At 47.4% G+C, this 22,188-nt stretch overlaps 1 protein-coding gene across 1 annotated transcript in view; it reads right to left on the reverse strand.

The window, feature by feature from the left end:
- The window catches only part of PRPF19 (pre-mRNA processing factor 19), a 297,502-nt gene that overhangs the window by 41,615 nt on the left and 233,699 nt on the right, over window positions 1–22,188 (reverse strand). Inside the window, exon 15 of the mRNA XM_040436035.1 lies at window positions 9,121–9,226. Within this exon, the coding sequence (XP_040291969.1) occupies window positions 9,121–9,226 (106 nt within the window). The remainder of the gene's footprint in view (window positions 1–9,120; window positions 9,227–22,188) is intronic.

Genomic DNA, 22,188 nt, shown 5'->3' on the forward strand with positions numbered 1-22,188 from the left:
CAGAGCAATCCAAAGTGAGGCGTTCCTTCACCGAAAAAGAAGTCCTTGCGAGGGCAGAAGCACAGACGGCGGCCAAGAGGGCTGAAGCGGAGGCGGTGGCCAAGAGGGCCGAAGTGGAGGCAGAAGCCAAGGAGGCAGAAGCCAAGAGGGCAGAAGCAGAGGCTCGAATAAAGATCCTTGAATCAGAGAGGGAAGAGGAAATCGCATTAGCAAAAGTAAGACTACTTGAGCAAGCATTGAGCCAAGGCCTTGATTCAGTCTGCTTGCCACCAGATGAGATAGACTATCCAGCTGATCGCACCAGCGACTATGTACTGAAACAGTTATCTGCACCACCCCCAGTTTGCAGTACTGTCCAAGCCAACAACACTGAAACCTCCAAGTCAGCTCTACCTGCAGTGCCAGCGATACCCACAGCATCCGAGCAATCCAATAACAGTCGCCCAGACGCGCCCTCTCAAGGGCAGTTATTACAGCAAGATGGCTACCAGGTGTTTCCTGGCCTACCTCCACAGCTCAAGCAGCAGTCATCAAAATCTACAGAGGCTAAACCACAGCTCAACCCTGCAGCAACATCATTCTACCCGGAAGCATCTCACCCTTTCACGCCACGCAGCCTATACGCCCCAGGGGCATCACAAGTTGTCATGGCAACAAGTAGTGAGAAATCAGATATGTCTGAGTTTGCCAGGTTTATGGTGAGCAGATAGCTAATTAACACCAGTCTCTCAAAATTTGATGACCGTGCGGAGAGCTACAGAGCCTGGAAGGCAACCTTCAAAGCCGCCATCGCCAACCTCAACCTAACCGCACAGCAGGAGCTCGACCTCTTGATCAACTGGCTGGGCCCAGGCTCCACAAATCGCATCAAGAGCCTTAGAACTGTCTATGTGGGACAAGCAGAAGCAGGTCTCGCTGCAGCCTGGCAGAGACTCGAACGCACCTTTGGCAGTGCAGAAGCAATAGAGAAGGCACTATTCAGGAGACTGCAGAACGTCCCCAAGATCAGTCTCAAGGATGTCCATAAGCTTCAGGATTTAAGTGATTTGCTCATGGAACTGGAGCTTGCCAAAAGAGACCCTCGTCTGTCCGGGCTGTGGTACCTGGATACAGCACATGGGGTGAACCCAATTGTCCTGAAGCTACCATACAGCCTGCAAGAGAAGTGGGCGGCATCAGTCTCAAGGTACAAAAGAGTGCATGACGTCACTTTTCCTCCATTCATTCATTTCTGTAGATTCATCGATGAACAGTCCCAGATGAGGAATGACCCCAGCCTCGACTTCCTGGAGTTCAATACTACAGCTTCAGTGACACTATCATCAAGGTATGAAAGTATTGTGCATAAACACAGACTTTAAGAACACCGTGAATGTTAGAAAGACTAACCTACCATTATCTGCAGTACCCACTGGTAGACAGTACACTACCTCATCAGGAGACAAGGCCTTCAATCGTGAATGTCCCATTCATAAAAAAAAAAACACACTCACTGAACAAATGCAGAGGATTTAGATCCAAAACCATACAGGAGCGCAAGAAAGTCCTCACCGAGCTTGGGGTATGCTTCAGGTGCTGCGCTTCATTGGAGCACATGGCTAAGGACTGTAAATCCATTATCAAGTGTGAGGAGTGTCATAGTAAAAGACATGCCTCAGCTATGCACCCAACTCCACTCACAAGGGATTCACCTGCTGCTGTCACCACCAGTCCTGCTCAAAGTCATGGCGGGGAGCCCCAGAACCACGCTAACACAGCCACTGCTGTTTCCTGCTCATGCTTGGACGTATGTGGGGAGGGCCAGAGTGAGAAATGTTGTGCCCGCATATGCCTAATCAAGGTCTACCCGGAGGGGCTACCAGAAAAGGCAGTAAAAATGTATGCCATCATTGACGACCAAAGCAACCGCTCCCTAGCAGGACCTAAATTCTTTGAAGCCTTTGGTATAAAGGGACCGTCAGAACCCTACATCTTAAACACCTGCTCGGGTCGCATAGAGACTAGCGGCAGGAGAGCACAAGGATTCATCGCTTGTTCAGTCAGTGGAAATACGGAAATACCTCTACCGACGCTGATCGAATGCGATCAAATACCCAACCATAGGGATGAAATTCCTACCCCGGAAGCTGCATTTCACCATCCACACCTAAGACACCTAGCCAACGTTAACCCACCTATGGACAACAACGCAGAGATTCTACTCCTGCTAGGCAGAGACAATCTAAGGGTACACAAGTGGATGCCTCCCAATTCTTCCTTAAGTATGCATCAGCCATTTTGTCCATGGGATCTTTAAAGGGACCCTAAATCCTCAAACGGGAGAGCTGATATTTTATCTTCGCTACGGGAGCGTCTACCCTCGGTACCTCCTGCCAAGCTGAAACTTCTTGATCGTCAAAGGGGTACTTTCTCTTGACCGCTCTAGGGATAAAGAATATTTTATCGGGTTTCTCCCATTCACGTTTAATCAGGTCTTTGATACAGTCCTGAATGGGGAACACCCTAGACTTTTTAGGCTCTCAAACATAAGTTCTGGCCTAGACCTGGACTCCTTTTCTTCCACCAGCTCCATCGTGGATCTAATCGCCTTTAATAGTAGATCCGTATCTTCCGCTCTGAATAACGGCTCCCTGTCAAATCCTCAGAGGAGGAATCTGAGTCTGCAATAGCGCCCTCCTCAGACTCAGATCCATAGTATCCTCCACTACAGTCTGAGCCTTCCTATGGTCTGGATGAGCTAGGCAGGGATTTTTTAAGATCTTCCACGGAAGAACGGACTTCATTTCAACTTATCTTGGATACTTGTTATAAAGATGGCGACTCATCTGCCACTAACTATCTAGACATGGTTGGCAACATGTTTGGCAACATGTTTTGGGGTAAGACGGGTCCAACTTTCGCTTGCAAATTCCACACTCCTTAGCTCTTGTTTTGTGGGTAGCTTTTCTTGGGCTTCTTTAACCTGCATTTAATAAACAGCCTAATCAATCTAAAACTGACCATAATAATAACTCCCCAAAGGAAGATGGTGGGGTTTAACCCCTCTTACCCCCAGGAGTACCATGTTGGATTCAGAAAGCTGCTCCTGTCTGTCAGTGCGTTGTTGTACTTACCCTTCTTCCTGCATGATTATGCTGCTTCAAGGGGGCAAATGGAGGGCCGTAAGTGCCGCCTGCCGTCCGGTCGGTATCTGCTTGCTGCTGCTCCCTCCACGCTGGCTGGCCGGCGTTCCCTTTTTCAAATGGGTTGCGCAACGCCCGCCATGTTAAGCTCCTCCCCTTCCGGCCGGTGGAACGCACGCGTCACTTCCGGTGCGACGCGCACGCCCAGATTCGGCCTGCCTCGATGAGAGGAGAAGATCCACCTCCCCCCTCACGCCGCAACTTCGCCGGCTAGGCAGGAACCACGAGGCAGCTACAGGCATCCCCCCATGGCTCTGAAGAAGAGAAAAAAAGCCGACTTCTCAGCGGCTCCTAGTGGAGACTTACGCCGACAGGTACCTCCACTAGGTTTCGATCGTTTTAACCCTAGAGGTCCTGCAGCCCAAAGATAGACCTGGAAAGAAATCCTCCTGTCTCTGGACAGGAAACAACTGAGTGGTGGAAGGCAATGGACCAATTTAAAGATCTGGGAAGTTCCCGTTTCCTGTCCGGAAGGGGGAGGATCTTTCACAGGTGCCGTCATGGGGCGTAATGGAAAATGGCTTTTTTTTTTACACTTTTTTTGTTCACCTGAGGGGTTAGGTCATGTGATATTTTTATAGAGCAGGTTCTTACGGACGCGGCGATACCCAATATGTCATTTTTTTATTTTATTTACTTAAGTTTTACAAAATACCAGCCTTTTTGAAACAAAAAAAATGATAATGTTTTAGTGTCTCCATATTCTGAGCCATAGTATTTTTATTTTTTGGGCGATTGGCTTAGGTAGGGGCTTATTTTTTGCGGGATAAGGTGACTGATTAATACTTTTTTGGGGGGCATACGCCTTTTTGATCACTTGGTGTTGCACTTTTTGTGATGTAAGGTGACAAATGTTTTTTTTTTACACCGTTTTTATATTTTTTTATGGTTTTTTTCGGACAGGGTGGATTATGTGATATATTTTATAGAGCCAATCATTATGGACGCGGCGATACCCAATATGCGTTTTATTCCCTGTGTTTATTTAAAATAAGATTACCTTATTTAATCTTATTACTTTATTAAAAACTTTGTTTCTTACTTTAATTCTGATGTTCACTTTGGGGGTCTGATCCCCTGTGCAAAACATTTCAATACATTTGTATTGTAATGCATTGCCTGTTCGTGTACTACAGTGAGTAGTACACAAACAGGTTGCCTAGACACCCAGCTTGAGGCTGGGATCTGCTCGGCTCCCATAGAAGGCAGGGTCCCGATGCCGTGCAAGGCATTGGGCAGCCTCTGCACAGCATCGGCTGCCTTCTGAGACATTGAGTCCCTGTCACAGGACCCCCCTTCCCCCCTCGGCATTGACCCAGGGTGCCTGCTAATTGATTTCAGCAAGCACCCAGTTCCGATCACCGCCCGCTCGGTGATCGTAAATACACAGGGCGCCCTGTGTCCTTAAGCATCGGGACATCAGGGCGTACCTGTACGCCCTATGTTCCCAAGAGGGTTAAATGTTTATCATCATTGGTGGGCGCAGTGTGTGCCACAAAGTCCCCTCACCTCCTCTTACTGTGTGCAGTGGCAGCTTCTGCTCGAGCCCTAGCAGTGAAGTCGCGGGACTCGAACGATTACCATGGCAGCGAGGACGCTTACTGAAGCCCTGGCTGCCATAGTCAGCTCCCTGCTGCTGTTTGTACTATGCACAGGGCAGCAGGGAGAGTGTGAAATCCTATTCACGCCTAATAGAGCCCTATAAAATTGAATAGGACAAGGGATGAAAAGATCCCAGGTTCTAGCCCCTAGGAGGCTAATAGTTATTAAATGAGCACGATTCACCATTTTTCAAAATGCGGAATGCACGTGGCTTTTTTGGGGTTTTATTTTTTCCGCGTTGTATAGAATGGTATAGAGTATCGAAATACTTTTTATGGTATCGAAATCTAATAAAAAAATTTGTATCGCAACACACTAGTATACAGCACTCCACAATATGCAATATAAAGTATAGCACCCCACAATATGCAGTATAGCACCCTATGGTATACAGTACCCCACAGTATGCAATTTATAGTATAGCACCCCACAGTATGCAATACATAAAACACCCCACAGTATGCAGTATAGCACCCTACAGTATACAGTAGAGCAGTATAGCACCCCACAGCATACAGCATAACAGCCCCTATAACCTTTTCCTGGTGTAATCTTCACAAATAAAGCTCCACAATTATGGCAAACTTCAGCAGCAATACTCCTGATAGAAAGGACCTTTGATTACCTCATAGCCAAGTGACCATTAATATCGAAATGTTACTGGTCACATGGTGATATGTCATCAAGGTCCTTTCTCCTAAGATACACAGCTCTCCTTCCTTGCAGAGACATTGGCCGTGCGCCTGCTGCTCAGACAGCACCACTCTGTATAGCTGACAGCCTGACACCCGTGGAAAGTTAAGGGTATGGCTGCTGTGGATGTCCTATTTAAGGAGGCAGGTCACTGTATGGTTGGGGGGGGGGGGGGGGGGGCGCTTTGTCAGTGTTATGGGGTGGGGAACTGTGGAGTTCACTGTTAAGGGGGCGTGGTACTGTAGAGGTCACTGTTATGGGGGATACAGTCAATATCATTAAACGACACACAAACATTAAAGGGAGTCTTTCACCCATACTGACCGTTTTTGAACACTAACACCATTCTCAGCATTATAGTACCCAGATGTGAATGCTACTTACTGTTTAACTGTCCGTCGCTTATTTCCTTCAAAAAACACTTTAATCCAATATTCAAATTAGGTCTGAAGGTGTCCAGGGGCAGCGTTAAAGCGGCCGGTGCCCAGGCCCCTCTTGGCTATTCATATGAAACCCCTCCCCTTTAAACACTCAGGCCGGCCCTAGGTTCTTCTTATTACTGCCTCCCTTCAGTGTGAAATGACATGCATCCGAATCACGGCGCCTGCGCACAGCATTACCCATTATGGGCATCGGCTTCCGAGCATTTATTGCGCATGCGCCGGCCCCAACATCCCGATATAGCCGGCGGCTACTTCCGCTTGCTAGATCGGGATGTTGGGGCCAGCGCATGAGCAATAAACGCTCGGATGCCGATGCCCATAATGGTTAATGCTGTGCGCAGGCGCCGTGATTCGGATGCACGGCGCAGGCGCAGCATTTCACACTGAAGGGAGGCGGTAATAAGAAGAACCTAGGGCCGGCCTTAGTGTTTAAAGGGGAGGGGTTTCATATGAATTGCGAAGAGGGGCCGCCCCTGGGCACCTTCAGACCTAATTTGAATATTGGATTAAAGTGTTTTTTGAAGGAAATAAGCGACGGACAGCTAAACAGTAAGTAGCATTCACATCTGGGTACTATAATGCTGAGAATGGTGTTAGTGTTCAAAAACGGTCAGTATGGGTGAAAGACTCCCTTTAAATGAAATAGATGAAATATACCTGTGCGAAGCCGGGTCCTTCTGCTAGTCTCATATACAGTGCTGCCCATAATTATTCATACCCCTGGCAAATTTTTACTTAGTTACTTTTATTCAACCAGCAAGTAATTTTTTGACGGAAAATGACATAGGTGTCTCCTAAAAGATAATAAGACGATGTACAAGAGGCGGTATTGTGGGAAAAAAAACATTTCTCAGCTTTTATTTACATTTGAGCAAAAAGTGTCCAGTCCAAAATTATTCATACCCTTCTCAATAATCAATAGAAAAGCCTTTATTGGCTATTACAGCAATCAAACGCTTCCTATAATTGCAGACCAGCTTTTTGCATGTCTCCACAGGTATTTTTGCCCATTCATCTTTAGCAATGAGCTCCAAATCTTTCAGGTTGGAGGGTCTTCTTGCCATCACCCTGATCTTTCGCTCCCTCCACATATGGATTGGATTCAAGTCTGGACTCTGGCTGGGCCACTCCAAAACGTTAATGTTGTTGTCTGCTAACCATTTCTTCACCACTTTTGCTGTGTGTTTTGGGTCATTGTCATGCTGAAATGTCCACTGGTGCCCAAGGACAAGTTTCTCTGCAGACTGCCTGATGTTGTTGTTCAGAGTCCTCATGTATTGCTCTTTTTTCATGGTGCCGTTTACTGTGATTAGGTTCCCTGGTCCATTGGCTGAAAAACACCCCCAAAGCATTAGGTTCCCACCACCATGTTTGAGAGTGGGGGTGGTGTTCTTTGGGTTGAAGGCTTCTTTTTTTACACCAAATGAAGGAAACATCATTGTGACCAAACAATTAAATTTGTGTTTTATCTGACCATAACACAGAAGGCCAGAAGTCTTCTTCTTTGTCCAGATGAGCTTTTGCAAAGGCCAAGAAGCGAGCTTTTGTGTGCCTTATCTGGAGAAGTGGAACCCTGCAGTGTGCAGTGTCAGTTGGATTGTCTGCCTTGAGACATTGCCACCAGCAGAGCCCAGATTCACCAGGATGGCCTTGGTGGTGATTCTTGGATTCTTTTTCACTTCTCTAACTATCCTCCTGGCCCAGGTGTCACTTTTGGCTTCCTACCAAGCCCTCTGAGATTTTCCACAGTGCGGAACATCTTGAATTTTTTGCTCATATGTAAATAAAAGCTGAGAAATGTTTTTTTTCCACAATAATGCCTCTTGTACATCGTCTTATTATCTTTTGGGAGACACCTATGTCATTTCCCATCAAAAAATTACTTGCTGGTTGAATAAAAGTAACTTTGTCAAAATTTGCCAGGGGTATGAATAATCATGGGCAGCACTGTATATAAAAATGAGTTTGTCTGTTTTTTATGCGCGACCAAGCGACTGGACCAACCTTCACCAAATTTGGGACATAGGTACATCAGATGTCCGGGAAGGTTTTAGACCAGGTCTCAGCTCTCTAGGTCGTACCGTTCCTGAGATATTTGAAAAAAAAAGACCTGCATTAGCCAATATAAGCCTGCAAGACTCTCTTCATATCCCAACTGCCATACACACGGTCACATGACCCTTATCAGGTACTGTGGCAGTCACTGTTAAAGGGACAGGTGCTGTGGGGGTCTCTGTTAAGAGGGCAGGGAACAGTGGAGGTCACAGATAAGGGGACGGTCCCCTATGGAGGTGAGTGTTAAGGGGCAGGGTGCTGTATAGGTCACTGTAAATGGGGTGGACACCGAAGGAGGTCAATGTCAAGGGAGTGGGTGCTGTTTAACTCACTGTTAAAGGGGCAGGCTGCTGTGAAGGTCAAAGTTAAGGGATTGGGCTGCTGTAGAGGTCCCATTTTAAGTAAGCAGGGCACTGTTGAGGGGGGGTCCAGTGTTAAGAGGTGAGGGGCTGTGGAGTTCACTGTTAAGGGGGCGGGGTACTGTAGAGGTCATTGTTATGGGGGATACTGTTGATATCTTAACGACACACAAACATTAAATTAAATAAATGACATATACCCGTGCGAAGCTGGGTCCTTCTGCTAGTAATACTTTTCTACCGGTTGGGGCCCAGGTTTCATTTTATAGTATAAGGATATGTTGATATATTAATTGTCCTTCTTTCTCATTGTTTTTTTTTTTTTTGTACCCCATGCTTAAGAGGAACCTATCACTACAAAAATGCAAAGTAATCTGCAAACAGGACATTATAAAGTAGGAAGAGCTGAGCAGATTGGTATATAGTTTTGTGGAAAAAGATTCAGTATAAGTTGTACTTCATTCAATCAAATTCCTGTGCATTCTGGTCTTTGAAGTCAAGGAGGAAGTCCTATCAGTGATTGACGGCCTTTCTTCTGTGACTGTGCATACAGAGAGAGCTGTCAATCCCTGATAGGACTGTCTCCTTGATTTTAAAGCTCAGAATGAGCATGGATATAAATGAGAAAATTACACGTTATACTGAATTATTTCCTATAAAGCTATATATCAATGTGCTCAGCTTCTCCTGCTCTAACATTCTCAATGACACATGTTCCCTTTAAGTAATTCAATAAATACTGAAAAAAAAGCTTTCTATATTTCACATTTGCACCATGAAACATACCTGTGAAATGCAAAACTTCAGCCCATTGCTTGCAGATATAAACTTGGATGTCGCTACCTCCAACTGCAAGATATGTACCACTTTGGTCAAATACCAGGGATCGAACCTGTTCAGGAAGACAGTGGAAATATTGCAATTAAACTGTGAAACGAAAAACACTGCACATTTCACGCAACTGTAAAGAAAACTAGTTATCATAAATTCATGATGCATCTGTATGCAGTGTGTTTTTTATGGAACAAGAAGTAGTTTTAATTTACATCATTTTAGGGTACATAGTTCTGATTTGTTGAATTAAAATTTACTTTTTTGGTAGGGGATGACCAATTCCATAATAATTTGCTTCTTATTCTGCAATTTAAAAAAAATGTCCCCACTTTTATAAAGTAAAACCACTTTTTGCAATGTCCTTTCCTCATTACATTTGTTAGGGACACCAGTAAGCAATAGTAAGTGCAAAGTATTAGCTCCTGCTAACAGCTGTACCCTCCTACAGCTACGGAGTTAATCAGTTTGTATGCAAGCAGTAAGAGCATACAGGAGAAGCTAACAGAAAGTAAACTGTAAAACCAGATAAAAAGCTACATGGGTCAGAAAATTATAAAAAGCAGCAAAATAACTGGGTAAGAGTTGTGTTCCCAATTGTGGAAGCGCTCATTAGTAGCAATGCTAATGCTGGTATTACTCGCTACTCTCTGGTATTCTCTGGGAGCTGAAGCTTTAGGCTACTTTCACACCTGCGTTCGGGTGTCCGCTCGTGAGCTCCGTTTGAAGGGGCTCACAAGCGGCCCCGAACGCATCCGTACAGCCCTAATGCAGTTTGAGTGGAGGCGGATCCGCTCAGAATGCATCAGTCTGGCGGCGTTCAGCCTCCGCTCCGCTCAGCAAGCGGACACCTGAACGCTGCTTGCCGCGTTCAGGTGTCCGCCTGGCCGTGCGGAGGCAAGCGGATCCGTCCAGACTTACAATGTAAGTCAATGGGGACGGATCCATTTGAAGATGACACAATATGGCTCAATCTTCAAACGGATCCGCCCCCATTGACTTTCAATGTAAAGTCTGGACGGATCCGTTCAGGCTACTTTCACACTTAGAAATTTTTCTAAGTTATAATGCAGACGGATCTGTTCTGGACGGATACAAACGTCTGCATTATAGGAGCGGATCCGTCTGAGCAGACATCAGACGGACCCGCTCTGAACGCTAGTGTGAAAGTAGCCTTAGCTGTATCCGGACCTTGAGCATGTTGGTGCGCACTATGACCTCAGGCTGTGCGATGTAAGGTTCATAGAGCAGCACTGCAGAAAGAGTGAGCTTGATCTCCAGAGTGCTTGTTCCATCCACAGAAAGAGGAGAGTTATTTATTTTGTCTAATCTGAGGTTTGCATTTAAGGATGGTGGGGTGCAGGTTTTTAGGGAGTCACATGGATTTGGGGTCTGATTTTAAGCGATAGAGGTTATAGGGGCTAAACAAATTTTTGGTGTCATCTTAGGCCTGCATTCAAGCGATGAAGTTATAGGGTGCCACATGAATTTGGGGTCTAAACTGAGGTCTGCATTTAAAACATGGGAGAGGTGGGGTTATTTTACTCACTTATATATCGCTTACATTTTCTGCAAACTTTACAGACATTAGAATCACGCGGTACCCTGGGAAATCCACACAAACACCAGGGAAACATACAGACTCCATGCAGATATTGTTCTTGGTCGGATTTGAACCAAGGGCACCAGTACTAATCACCGAGCCACCATGCTGCTGATGCTGGAGTATGTAGGAATTTGAGGCTAATCTAGAGTTTATTAAAAGGGTTCTGCAGTTTGTTTAAAATGATTATCTATCCTCTGGATAGATCATCAGCATCTGACAGGCGGGGGTCCGACACAAGTGATGGTCAGTTTGCATTGTTCGCCAGCGAACACATGCGGGCCTGCCATCTTTAGTAAGGTAGACTCACCCGTCCGGCGATAGACAGGTAAACCCTGGAGGAAGAGCCGCAACAGGCCCTGACTGCGACCGTAATTAACAAGCCATCTACTCTTGGCCGGTATCTACCTAATGAGTGGCGTATCTGAGCTGCACTCATCTATCGCACGTTGTTGATCGTCCTGTTGGACTCCATGACCTGTGTGGTCTTATTGCATTATATACTGCACCCAGATTTACACCAAGTACCCCCTGGACACAAAACCTACCCCGAGTCCTTGATCGCATGAAACCGTTTACGCAATTTGGGGGTGCGATACTTGATCTGCCTCCTCCTCCTCTTAGTAATATCACCTGGTCCATTTTAATCATTTAATGTGGATTGACACCATTATATCCCGAACGGTGATCTACACCTGCCTCACGGAGGCCTCATTATAACATGGGTCCCCGTCTGTTCTGTTTTTGTTCTACCATCTATTCAAGTATATAGATTCATTTACCCCCTGATGATCCCACACCGTGGGGGAAACGCGTTGGGTTTTGCTTTATAATTTTGTTTGCGATATCAAATATACTATCATAATAGGGTGTCTTAGTTATTTGTCAAGTGCACCGTGTACCTCTTGTTGTTTACACATCATCAGGGCTGTATACATAGGGCACTTCTGTGTTTGTCTTGTCTGTCTGTCTATGTAGGAGTCCACTTCTAGGCTCAAATCCACCAGCTGACACAAATCTAGGGTATAATAGGAGCTGGTATCCAAGGCTCGAGGACAGGGAGTCCCCACCATTAGGGGCCGTCCCTGGGCAGAGGGTATAGCTTTAGGGTGTTTATGTAGGGAGAGACTCCCCACCCAATACTAGCTTACCCAGCCTTCTTGTGGTTCTACCTACAATAGGTTAACGTTGTACGTCATTTTGTATAATTATTATTCAAATTATAATTTTCTTGATAAGGGTTACTTTCTTAGCTGGACATGGATACACAGGTAAGCCCTTACCTGTGCCGGGAGCCGGTCTGAAATCAAATGCAGTCACCGGGAGCAGACAGTTCCGAGAACAGCCCGATGAAGGCCCCCGGCGGCTGTTCTCGTAACTGCCTGCTCCCGATGACTGCATTTGATTTCAGACCGGCTCCCGGCACAGCTAAGAGCTTACTTGTGCATCGCCGGACGGGCGAGTCTACCTTACTAAAGATGGCAGCCCGCACGTGTTTGCTGGCGAACATTGCGAACTGACCATAACTGCCCAGGACCCCCGCCGATCAGCTGTTTGAGTAGGCAGCGCCGCTCCAGGAGCGCTGCTGCCTTCTCACCGTTGGCCAAGTGATGTCACGACTAGTATCAACTGGCCTGGGCAGGGCTCAGCTCCATTCAAGTGAACGGAGCATAGCCGCGCCCAGGCCAGTTGATACTAGTCGTGACGTCACTGGGTGAGCGGTAAACAGTGAGAAAGCTGCGGCACTGCTGGAGCGCCACTGCCTTCTAAAACAACTGATCTATCCAGAGGATAGATCATCTGTTTAAACAAACTGTAGAACCCCTTTAATTTCCGGGTCTGTTAGGAGGTTTGTATTAATTTTCAGGTGTGGTTTGGGAGTCTGTTATCTACAGTATGCCATTTTATACTGTTGTCTTCTCATACAGCACAAGGTAATTTCAAGGTAAGTTTGCAAGTGAACAACACTCAGCAACATTCATAATTCTCATGGCGCAGACATGACCAAGGGTAACTTAAGAACTTCTTTATTAATAAGAACTTAAGGGGTAGTACACCCCTTGCCAAAGAGGTCTGCACTTGAAGGTCTCAACCAAAGGGAGAAGAAAAGGAAAGCGAACCACTCAAATCTGTGGATATGTCATCTGTGAGTCACTCGATTTACATTTGGTATACCTGTGACTTTCTTTAAAAATGTGTTTAAATCTCTATTAGAAAGTAGGGACACTTTAAATTGAATAAGGTGGGGAACACAATTTGCCTGATCTTCCTAGGGCATTGTTATATCTTGTCCTGGCCCTGCAGGTGAGTACAATTTTTTTTTTTTTATCACTCGTGTCATTGGGGGACACAGAAGATCATGGGAAGTTCAAAAACAGTCCCAAGAGCAGGGAAGAAAACTAAGCACAACCAGTAAAGCTGTCTGCAGAACCCAGCAACCAGGATGCATTAACGGATGCTAATGGAAGCTTCTTTAAAAAATAAATAAAAATGTGCTGGAAAAAGGAGATTTTTGTATAACTTACCAGTAAAATCTCTTTCTTGCTCTTCATTGGGGGACACAGGAACCATGGGTATAGCCATGTCCTCTAGGAGGCGTTGACACTAGTAAAAGCTGTTAGCCCCTCCCCTGGCAGCTATACCCCCCTCCAGCCTGGAGAGAGAGCTTCAGTTTGTGTAGAGGGACCCAACGGGGTTCAAACCAGCAACAGCCACAACTGTGGCCGGACAACAATACTGGGTGGGTGCTGTGTCCCCCAATGAAGAGCAAGAAAGAGATTTTACTGGTAAGTTATACAAAAATCTCCTTTTCTCGCCCATATTCATTGGGGGACACGGGAACCGTGGGACGTCTAAAAGCGGTCCACAGACCCATGGAAGCAAGCGTCCCTGCAGACATCAAGAACTGCCGCCTGCAAGACCACGCGGCCCAAGCAGCGACCGTCGATGCATAAGTATGCACCTGGTAATTTTATGTGAACATGTGTAAGGAGGACCAGTAGCCGCCTTACACAACTGTGCAGCTGAAGCGCGAGTCCTCCGAGCCCAAGAAAAACGCACACCGCTGTGGTGGAGTGAGCCGTGGCACCTAAGGGCGGAACCCTGCTCCGGCGAGGTATGCTTCAGCACTTGCAGACCGAATCCAATGTACAATCGCCACCTTGGAGGCCGCCAATCCCAAGCGAGGACCTCCGGAAGACAAAAGGGGATCCGTACACCGGAAAGGACTGGAGGCTGCCAAAAACGATTAGAGCTCTGACAACGTCCAATAATGCAACTCCCTTCCGTAGGGTGTGAAGGAGAGGGACAGTGAAGGACAATGTCTTCATGCATATGGAAGTCAGAGACCACTTCGGGAGAAGAAGGAATGGGCCGGAGGACCGCCTCATCCTTGTGAAGAACCAGGGGGGAATTTTGCAAGAGAGCACCCCCAACTTAGACACTCGTCTAAAGGATGCGATAGCCACAAGAAAAAACTACTTACTAGGACAGAAGCCGGAGTGAGAACTCCCGCAAGGGCTCAAGGGGAGAAGACTGGAACGCTGAGAGAACCATATTCCGATCCCAAGGCGGTAAGGACGGTACGGAGGAACCGTATGTGCCACTCTCAGAAGGAAGGTTTCCATGGGCACCAGAGGACGCTGGAAGCTGCCCCAGGACAGAAGCGCCAACACCTGACCCATCAAGGAACTAAGGGGTAAACCAAGGTCCAACCCTGAATGTAGAAAGGATAGGATCGTGGGGAGAGAAAAAAAACGGAGTGAGGGGATGTCCCGGCTTTCACAGAGGCCCAGAAAGGACCTTCAGGTCCCATAACAGATCCTGGGCGATGCAGGTTTTATGGCCTGAACCATAGCGCGGATGACATCCGCCGAAAAGCCTCTCCATGTCAGAATGGCGGTGTCAATAGCCACGCAGTCATCTAAATGCTGATGTGTGAAAAAGGTTGACTCTGAGTGGCAGTGACCAAGGGACGACTCCTAGAAGGAGAACGAAGTCGTCGTACCACGCGCGACGGGTCAATCCGGAGTGACTAGGATTTGTCGGAATGTCCTGATCCTCCGTAGAACCCTGGGAAGGAGGGTAAGAACACGTAGGTAGGGAGAACTCCCACCAAGGAGAAATCAGGACGTCCACGTTGCATGCTTCCAAAACACTGGCTCTGGAGAGAAAAGCGGGAAGCTTTCGTGTAGATAGCGTTAGCACACCCGGACCAATGGAAGAGGCCCTGTAGAAGGAAGGATGTGGAGGGCGCCACAGCCCACCAGTCGGGACCAGAGCGTGCCTGGAATGGAAGGCCACCAAACGAATACCTCGTGCAATGCAGATGAGGGAAGGTAGTAACGTAGGAACTATATAGGCATGCAGGGTTGCATGAACCATGAGCCAGAGAGGAAAGACAGGAGAAGAATAGGCTAGGTCTAAGCCCATTTCCCATTTGAGACCGGCGCTATACAGAAGTAGCCAAGGATCAAGTGGCTGTGCAATAAAAAAAACTCTGCCTGAGGAGGAAGCCAGGCAAGTGGAGTCACACTGTATGCTAGCCCCATACCCCAGCAGAGGAGCGGGCCACCCACAGAGGTCACCGAATTCAGTGGTAAAAAGAGTCCACCGCCTGACGAAAGAGCTGTGCAGTAAGAACCTAAGAATGTAGTGGTAACGCAATACCGCTTCTACAGTAGCAGCCAGCGCTTGCCCCGTCAGCGCAAAAACTGAGGGGGAGGCCTAAGACTATCCGTAGAAGCCACGTACCATACTGCCCCAGTTAGGCTACTTTCACACTAGCGTTCGGGGCTCCGCTTGTGAGTTCCGTTTGAAGGCTCTCACAAGCAGCCCCGAACGGATCCGTCCAGCCCTAATGCATTCTGAGTGGATGCGGATCCGCTCAGAATGCATCAGTTTGGCACCGTTTGTCCTCCGCTCAGCAGGCGGACATTTGAACGCAGCTTGCAGCGTTCGGGTGTCCGCCTGGCCGTGCGGAGGCAAACGGATCCGTCCAGACTTACAATGTAAGTCAATGGGGACGGATCCGTTTGAAGTTGACACAATATGGCTCAATTTTCAAACGGATCCGTCCCCCATTGACTTTCAATGTAAAGTAAAAACGGATCCGTTTGCATTATCATGAACAAAAAAAAAAAATATTTTTTTTGTTCATGGTAATGCAAACGGATCCGTTCTGAACGGATCTAAGCGTTTGCATTATAGGTGCGGATCCGTCTGTGCAGATACCAGACGGATCCGCACCTAACGCAGGTGTGAAAGTAGCCTTAAGTAGAGTGAAACTGAAAAACTCTACCTGGAAGGGCGCTGAACAGGAGCAACTGCCAGGCTAGCGCCAGGGTAGGACCCCTACCTGAGGGGAATGTCCCACTGCAGTGACCATGAACTCGAGCCTTAGCAAAAAACTGCACCTGTGGAGGAGAACAAGCTGTAGCAGCTAAACCAGAGTGCCAGCATAACCACTTCCCAAGAAGGAGTGGTGGATAGAGAATACAGAGTTAGTGAATTCGCTGGCACGTACTCACCATATATGTGCAATGGTGTATGCATTACGTATTGATGCGGACCAAATCATGACCGACTGTAACAATGGAGGCCCATGGAGATGAGGGGTCTCTAGGACACAAAAGTGATGCTAGGTAACCCGCTGCCCAAAACCAGCACCAAAGGAAACGAAGGATACAATGAGGAATAGTCACTGCATCCACTGGCGGCACCCATATACCACTAGAGAAAGAAGCGGGCACTGACCATTGCCACGTCCCCTTGTGAACTAAGCAAAGGCACCTAGAGCCGTGGCACAGGTGAATTGCAGCATCCGAAGACGCTTAGCTATTCCCCTGCTAGTGGATCACTTTGGAAGGGGAAATGCAACAGGAAGCACGGTGATATGCAACACTCCACCTATGGAAGAGGACAACAGTCGGACCAGATCCAATGGTGGTGCAATTACCCTACCTAAGGAAGGTGGAATGCATACGGCAAGTACCTAAGCCAGTGGTAGGGAAAATATTACACCAATGAAGTGGGTTAATGCCCACGGCGAGAACTAGTGCATGTGGTGAGTCCTGTACCCCGTGGGAGTGCAATTAATGCACCTAAGTAAGGGGGTAATGCATACAGCACACATTGTAGCCAGTAATAATGTCATCGCGCCACCTAAGGAAGGGGCTAATGCATACGGCAAGTACTTAACCCAGTGGAGATGCAATTCTGCCACCTACAGAAGGGGGAATCATACGTCCGACACTGAAACCAGTGTTACTATACTTAGTCCACCTGGCAGGGGGCAATGAATAAGACAAGTACTGCATCCCGAAGTAGTACAAGTATTCTGCCTATGGAAGTACTGCTGGCCACCGTAGACGCAATCTTGGGAGATTGCTTCAGATTCATGTCAGGGTCTGAATCAGTGCTTCACTGAATTGCGCAGGTGGAAATTATCAACCAAACTGCCCCGGAGGACGGATTGGGAAAACGTCAGCTATCCTCCACGGATCTGCGAATGTGGAGAATTATCAGACGACCCTGAAGGGGTTGGGAGCTATGAGAGGTCCTCCTTGTCCGATATGACATGGGCCCAGTGTGATACCACCAGACAGGGTGGTCCTGCAGTAGGGAGGGCAGAGGAGGGGGACCCCTACGGCGCATATCTGTTATTTATTTTTGTTTTTAAACTAAGTTGCCGGCTTAGAGGTGGCTGCAGTTCAGCATGTTTCTGGGGGAGGGGAAGTAGGGCGAGAATAATTCACGCCAGAGAGGCCCCTCCCGCCTTCCAGGGGACGACATCAGCCGGCCACATGAACAGAGCGGGGGGGGGGACTGCACCCCGCGGGCCGTGCGGACGCCAGTGCGGGCCGGGTAAAGAAGATCGCGGCCAGAGCACCGATGCGGTGCCGGCCGAACGTGTGCAGTTAACACCCTCCGGAGCAGCGCGCCCGGCGTCCGCTCCCGAAAGGGGTGGCAATGAGGTAGGTGCCGCAATAGTGGACGGCGCCGGCCCCTTCCGTATGTGGAAAATTACTGTCGGGGAGCGGGAGCCTCCTGCGCTCACTTCTCTGCATGTGCGCTCCGGACAGCTGTATTAACCCCCCATGTGCTGATGTTCCTTCTTGGCCTCGGGGGGAGCTGGAAATGGCCTCGGGGGGAGCTGGAAATGGCCTCGGGGGGAGCTGGAAATGGCCTCGGGGGGAGCTGGAAATGGCCTCGGGGGGAGCTGGAAATGGCCTCGGGGGGAGCTGGAAATGGCCTCGGGGGGAGCTGGAAATGGCCTCGGGGGGAGCTGGAAATGGCCTCGGGGGGAGCTGGAAATGGCCTCGGGGGGAGCTGGAAAGGGGGGATTGGATGGGTGACCCCTTGGCTGGCGGGATGTAGGGGAGCGAGGCTGCCCTGGTCCACCTTGTCTTCTGTGGGGGAGGCAGCAGTGCGGGAGACCGGCACTGGCGCATCTCGACCCCGGGAGAACAGGGAGGCGAGGCGTCCACTGTTTTCCCATCTGAAAAAGGAGGAAAAAAAAAAAATAAACTAAAATAAAAAGGAGCTCCTGCCTCCTATTGACACTGGAAAAAAACTGAAGCTCTCTCTCCAGGCTGGAGGGGGTATAGCTGCCAGGAGAGGAGCTAACAGCTTTTACTAGTGTCAAGTACGCCTCCTAGAGGACATAGCTATACCAACGGTTCCTGTGTGCCCCAATGAATAGGTGAGAAAAATGACAAACCATAACCTGACACACCAGTATAGCAGTGGTACCAATGGCACCCTGGCAAGGATAATACAAGGTTGAGCTCTGCCATACTGAGCTATGCTCATCAAAATGTCATCATGATACCGGGAACGATAGCAGTCCTGGACACCACAAGGAAAGAAGAAAGGAGGACAAAATCGGCTGAAGAAGTCAGACCATGAGATCTGGGCACAGAATGTACTAAACGCAGAACATATCCTAAGATAAATGACAGACAAAAGACCTGTGCCCCCTCTGACACCTGTTCAATGACTGTGGCAAACAATCTTGGGAGGACAGCATTAGTCTGTAGTCTAAAAGTGCCCTGCTCACATATACGTTTATGAAAGACTGATGCAAGGTTCCTGAAAAGGAATGAGCCTGCATACCAATGGAACATGTCCAGGTGAGCTTGGAGTGCCATTAAAATGTCCAGAAAAAAAAATATATAAAAAATACAGCATCTGAGTACACAACAGGAACCAGTAACTCCCATGTGATAAATTGATGAAAATCCCCCAATAAAACTATGAAAGGAAAAGGCCAGTATACAGAGGCAGTGGCGTGCTAAGGGGGGTGGGAGGCTTGTGGTGGCCTGTGCGCCAGAAGCAATGAGTGCTTATTGCTGGAGCACCAAGGAGCTGCTTCCTGTCACTGACTGCTCAGTTCCCCGTGCTCTGCCCCCTCCTTCAGGCCGGCGGCGCACTTTATGTTGAAGCAGGAAGACCTCTCCCTGCTCCACCATTCATCCTGCTGGCCTGTGTGGAGAGGAGCCTGCAGCACCAGAATCTGCCTAAGCTCCGCCCACAGAGTGCTGCAGAGCGATCTGTTTCTGCAGCGGGAGAGGACTGTGAGCTTCAGGAACGGGACAAGGTGAGATGGGGGCGCAGAGGGCAATGCTACCACAATGAGGGGGCACAATGAACACTGCTACTGTGAAGGGGGCACAATGAACACTGCTACTGTGAACGGGGCACAATGAACACTGCTACTGTGAACGGGGCACAATGGGCATTGCTACTGTGAACGAGGCACAATGGGCATTGCTACTGTGAACGAGGCACAATGGGCATTGCTACTGTGAACGAGGCACAATGGGCATTGCTACTGTGAACGAGGCACAATGGGCATTGCTACTGTGAACGAGGCACAATGGGCATTGCTACTGTGAACGAGGCACAATGGGCATTGCTACTGTGAACGAGGCACAATGGGCATTGCTACTGTGAACGAGGCACAATGGGCATTGCTACTGTGAACGAGGCACAATGGGCATTGCTACTGTGAACGAGGCACAATGGGCATTACTACTATGAAGGGGCACAATGGGCATTACTACTGTTATGGGGGCACAATGGGCATTACTACTGTTATGGGGACACAGACCGGGCATTACTACTGTTATGGGGACACAGACCGGGCATAACTACTGTGAAGGAGGCAGAAAGAGGACATAACTGTTAAGGGGGCACAGATAAGGTATTACTACTGTGAAAGGGGCACAGAGAGGGCTTAACTTCTGTGAGGGTACCACAATGAGGGCATAACTACTGTGAAAGGGGCAAAATGAAGGAATAAGTTCTTTAAGGTGGTACAATGTGTGCATAACTACTGAAAGGTTGTACAGTGAGGGCATAAACACTTTAAGGTGGCACAATATGGGCATAACTACCGTGAGGGGGCACATATCTGGACAAAACTACTGTGAAGGTTGTACAATGAAGGCAATACTACTGTGAGGGTGCCAAAGAAAGGACCCACCCCTGGGGCCAAACACCCTAGACACGCCACTGTACAGAGGTGTCCAGGAAAGCCTCCTAGAAGAGAATGAGTCAGACTACCCAAGATGTCCTGGAAGGGGAGACTTAAAGAGTGACATGTCACTATCAAATGTGTATTAATCTACAGGCAGCATGTGTATTATTCTGCAGGCAGCATATTGATACATAAATTTGTGGAGAAAGATTGACTATATGTATAGTCAGAGGAAAAGCTCAGAATAAGCAGGAATTTAAATGAATTACAAGTAATATTAAATCTTTTCTCATAAAACTATATATTAATCTGCTCAGTTAATTCTGCTCTATAACAAGCTGACTGCAGCTCAGACACCATGTTCAAAATGTAAGATAGACTCAGCCAGAGACAGATTGTGCCCAGATTGACTAAGAGGAATAAAACATGAGCAGACTGGTGCCTAAGGCCTGGGCTACACTGCAACTTTTTGTAGCGCGACTTATTTTAGCAATTGAATGACAGCTGCAGTTCACAAGACTGAATTCAACTGAATGCATTCATTCGGACTGCAGCTGTAGTTCAACAATTAAAATCAAGGTCACAGTGTAGCCCAGGACTAAATGGCATCCTGGAACAATTACTCCATCATAGAAGATGAAAATATGGTAAAAGCCTGACAGCTCTCTCTGAGTGCAGGTATGTAACTCCCATCAAGGTCAGAACCAGACTAAGCCTGCTTAGTTTCCTACAATAGACAAGGAAAACATCATTCCTTGCTAGCTGTAAATACATTGACCATGTGAATACTCCACCTACTGAAGGGATTAACATGGTTGCTTGGTGCACATCAGAAGTGCATAGGCTTATCAGATAAAACATACAGCGATAATGCAATTACTCCACCTTTTGAAGGGAGTAAGGCAGGTTTTTAGTGCATATCAGAATTGTGTAGGCTTGCCCAAGCACAATTACTCCACTGATTGAAAAGGGTAATACAGCTGCCTGGTGCACATCAGAACAGTGTAGGGTTGTCAGATACAGGAGAAAGAAACTACAATTACTCCACCTAAATAAAAAGGGGCAATGCGGGTGCTTCTTTCCGGGACGGCAATGATCAGTTGTGAAATTACTCCACCTATTTAAGGGGGTAATGCTGTTGCTTGGTGCACTACAGAACTGCCTAGCGACAGTACAATTACTGTCTGTTGAAATCGGGAATGCAGCTGTCTAGTACACATCCGAACTGCATAGGCTTGTTGTATACAACATCAATTGATAGGGCAAGTACTCTTCCGGATAAAGAGGCAATACAGATGCCTGGTACATGCCAGAACTGCAAAGGTTTAACACATACTGCATATAGCGATGATGAAATGACTGTGCCTGATGTATGCAATAACAGAGTAGTAAAGGGTAAACGTGGCTGATAGAAATTTACAATAGCTGCAGAGAAGAAAAAAGGTGCCATGGGACCAAGTTGTTAAATTAATCTCATCTGTGGCTGTGGTTAATCATCTGCTCTTTTGCCGGAAGGAGAATAGACTGGAAAATCTACAAATCTACAGTAAGGATTGGTTAAGTAGGCTGCAAGCTGCGGCCTCTTGAATGGGACCAGAAGAAGGGCCCAGTGGTTTGTTATGATTGTTAACCACTTCAGCCCCCCTAGCTTAAACACCCTTAATGACCAGACCACTTTTTACAATTCTGCACTACACTACTTTCACGGTTTATTGCTCGGTCATACAACTTACCACCCAAATGAATTTTACCTCATTTTCTTCTCACTAATAGAACTTTCATTTGGTGGTATTTCACACTGCTGCTGACTCTTTTTGTTATTAATCGAAATTTAACGAAATTTTTTCAAAAAAATGAAATTTTTCACTTTCAGTTGTTAAATTTTTCAAAAAAAAAATACATTTATATATAAATTTTTCTCTAAATTTATTGTTCTACA

This window comes from Bufo bufo, chromosome 6 (genome assembly GCF_905171765.1).
Source record: "Bufo bufo chromosome 6, aBufBuf1.1, whole genome shotgun sequence".
Classification (NCBI taxonomy): Eukaryota; Metazoa; Chordata; class Amphibia; order Anura; family Bufonidae; genus Bufo; species Bufo bufo.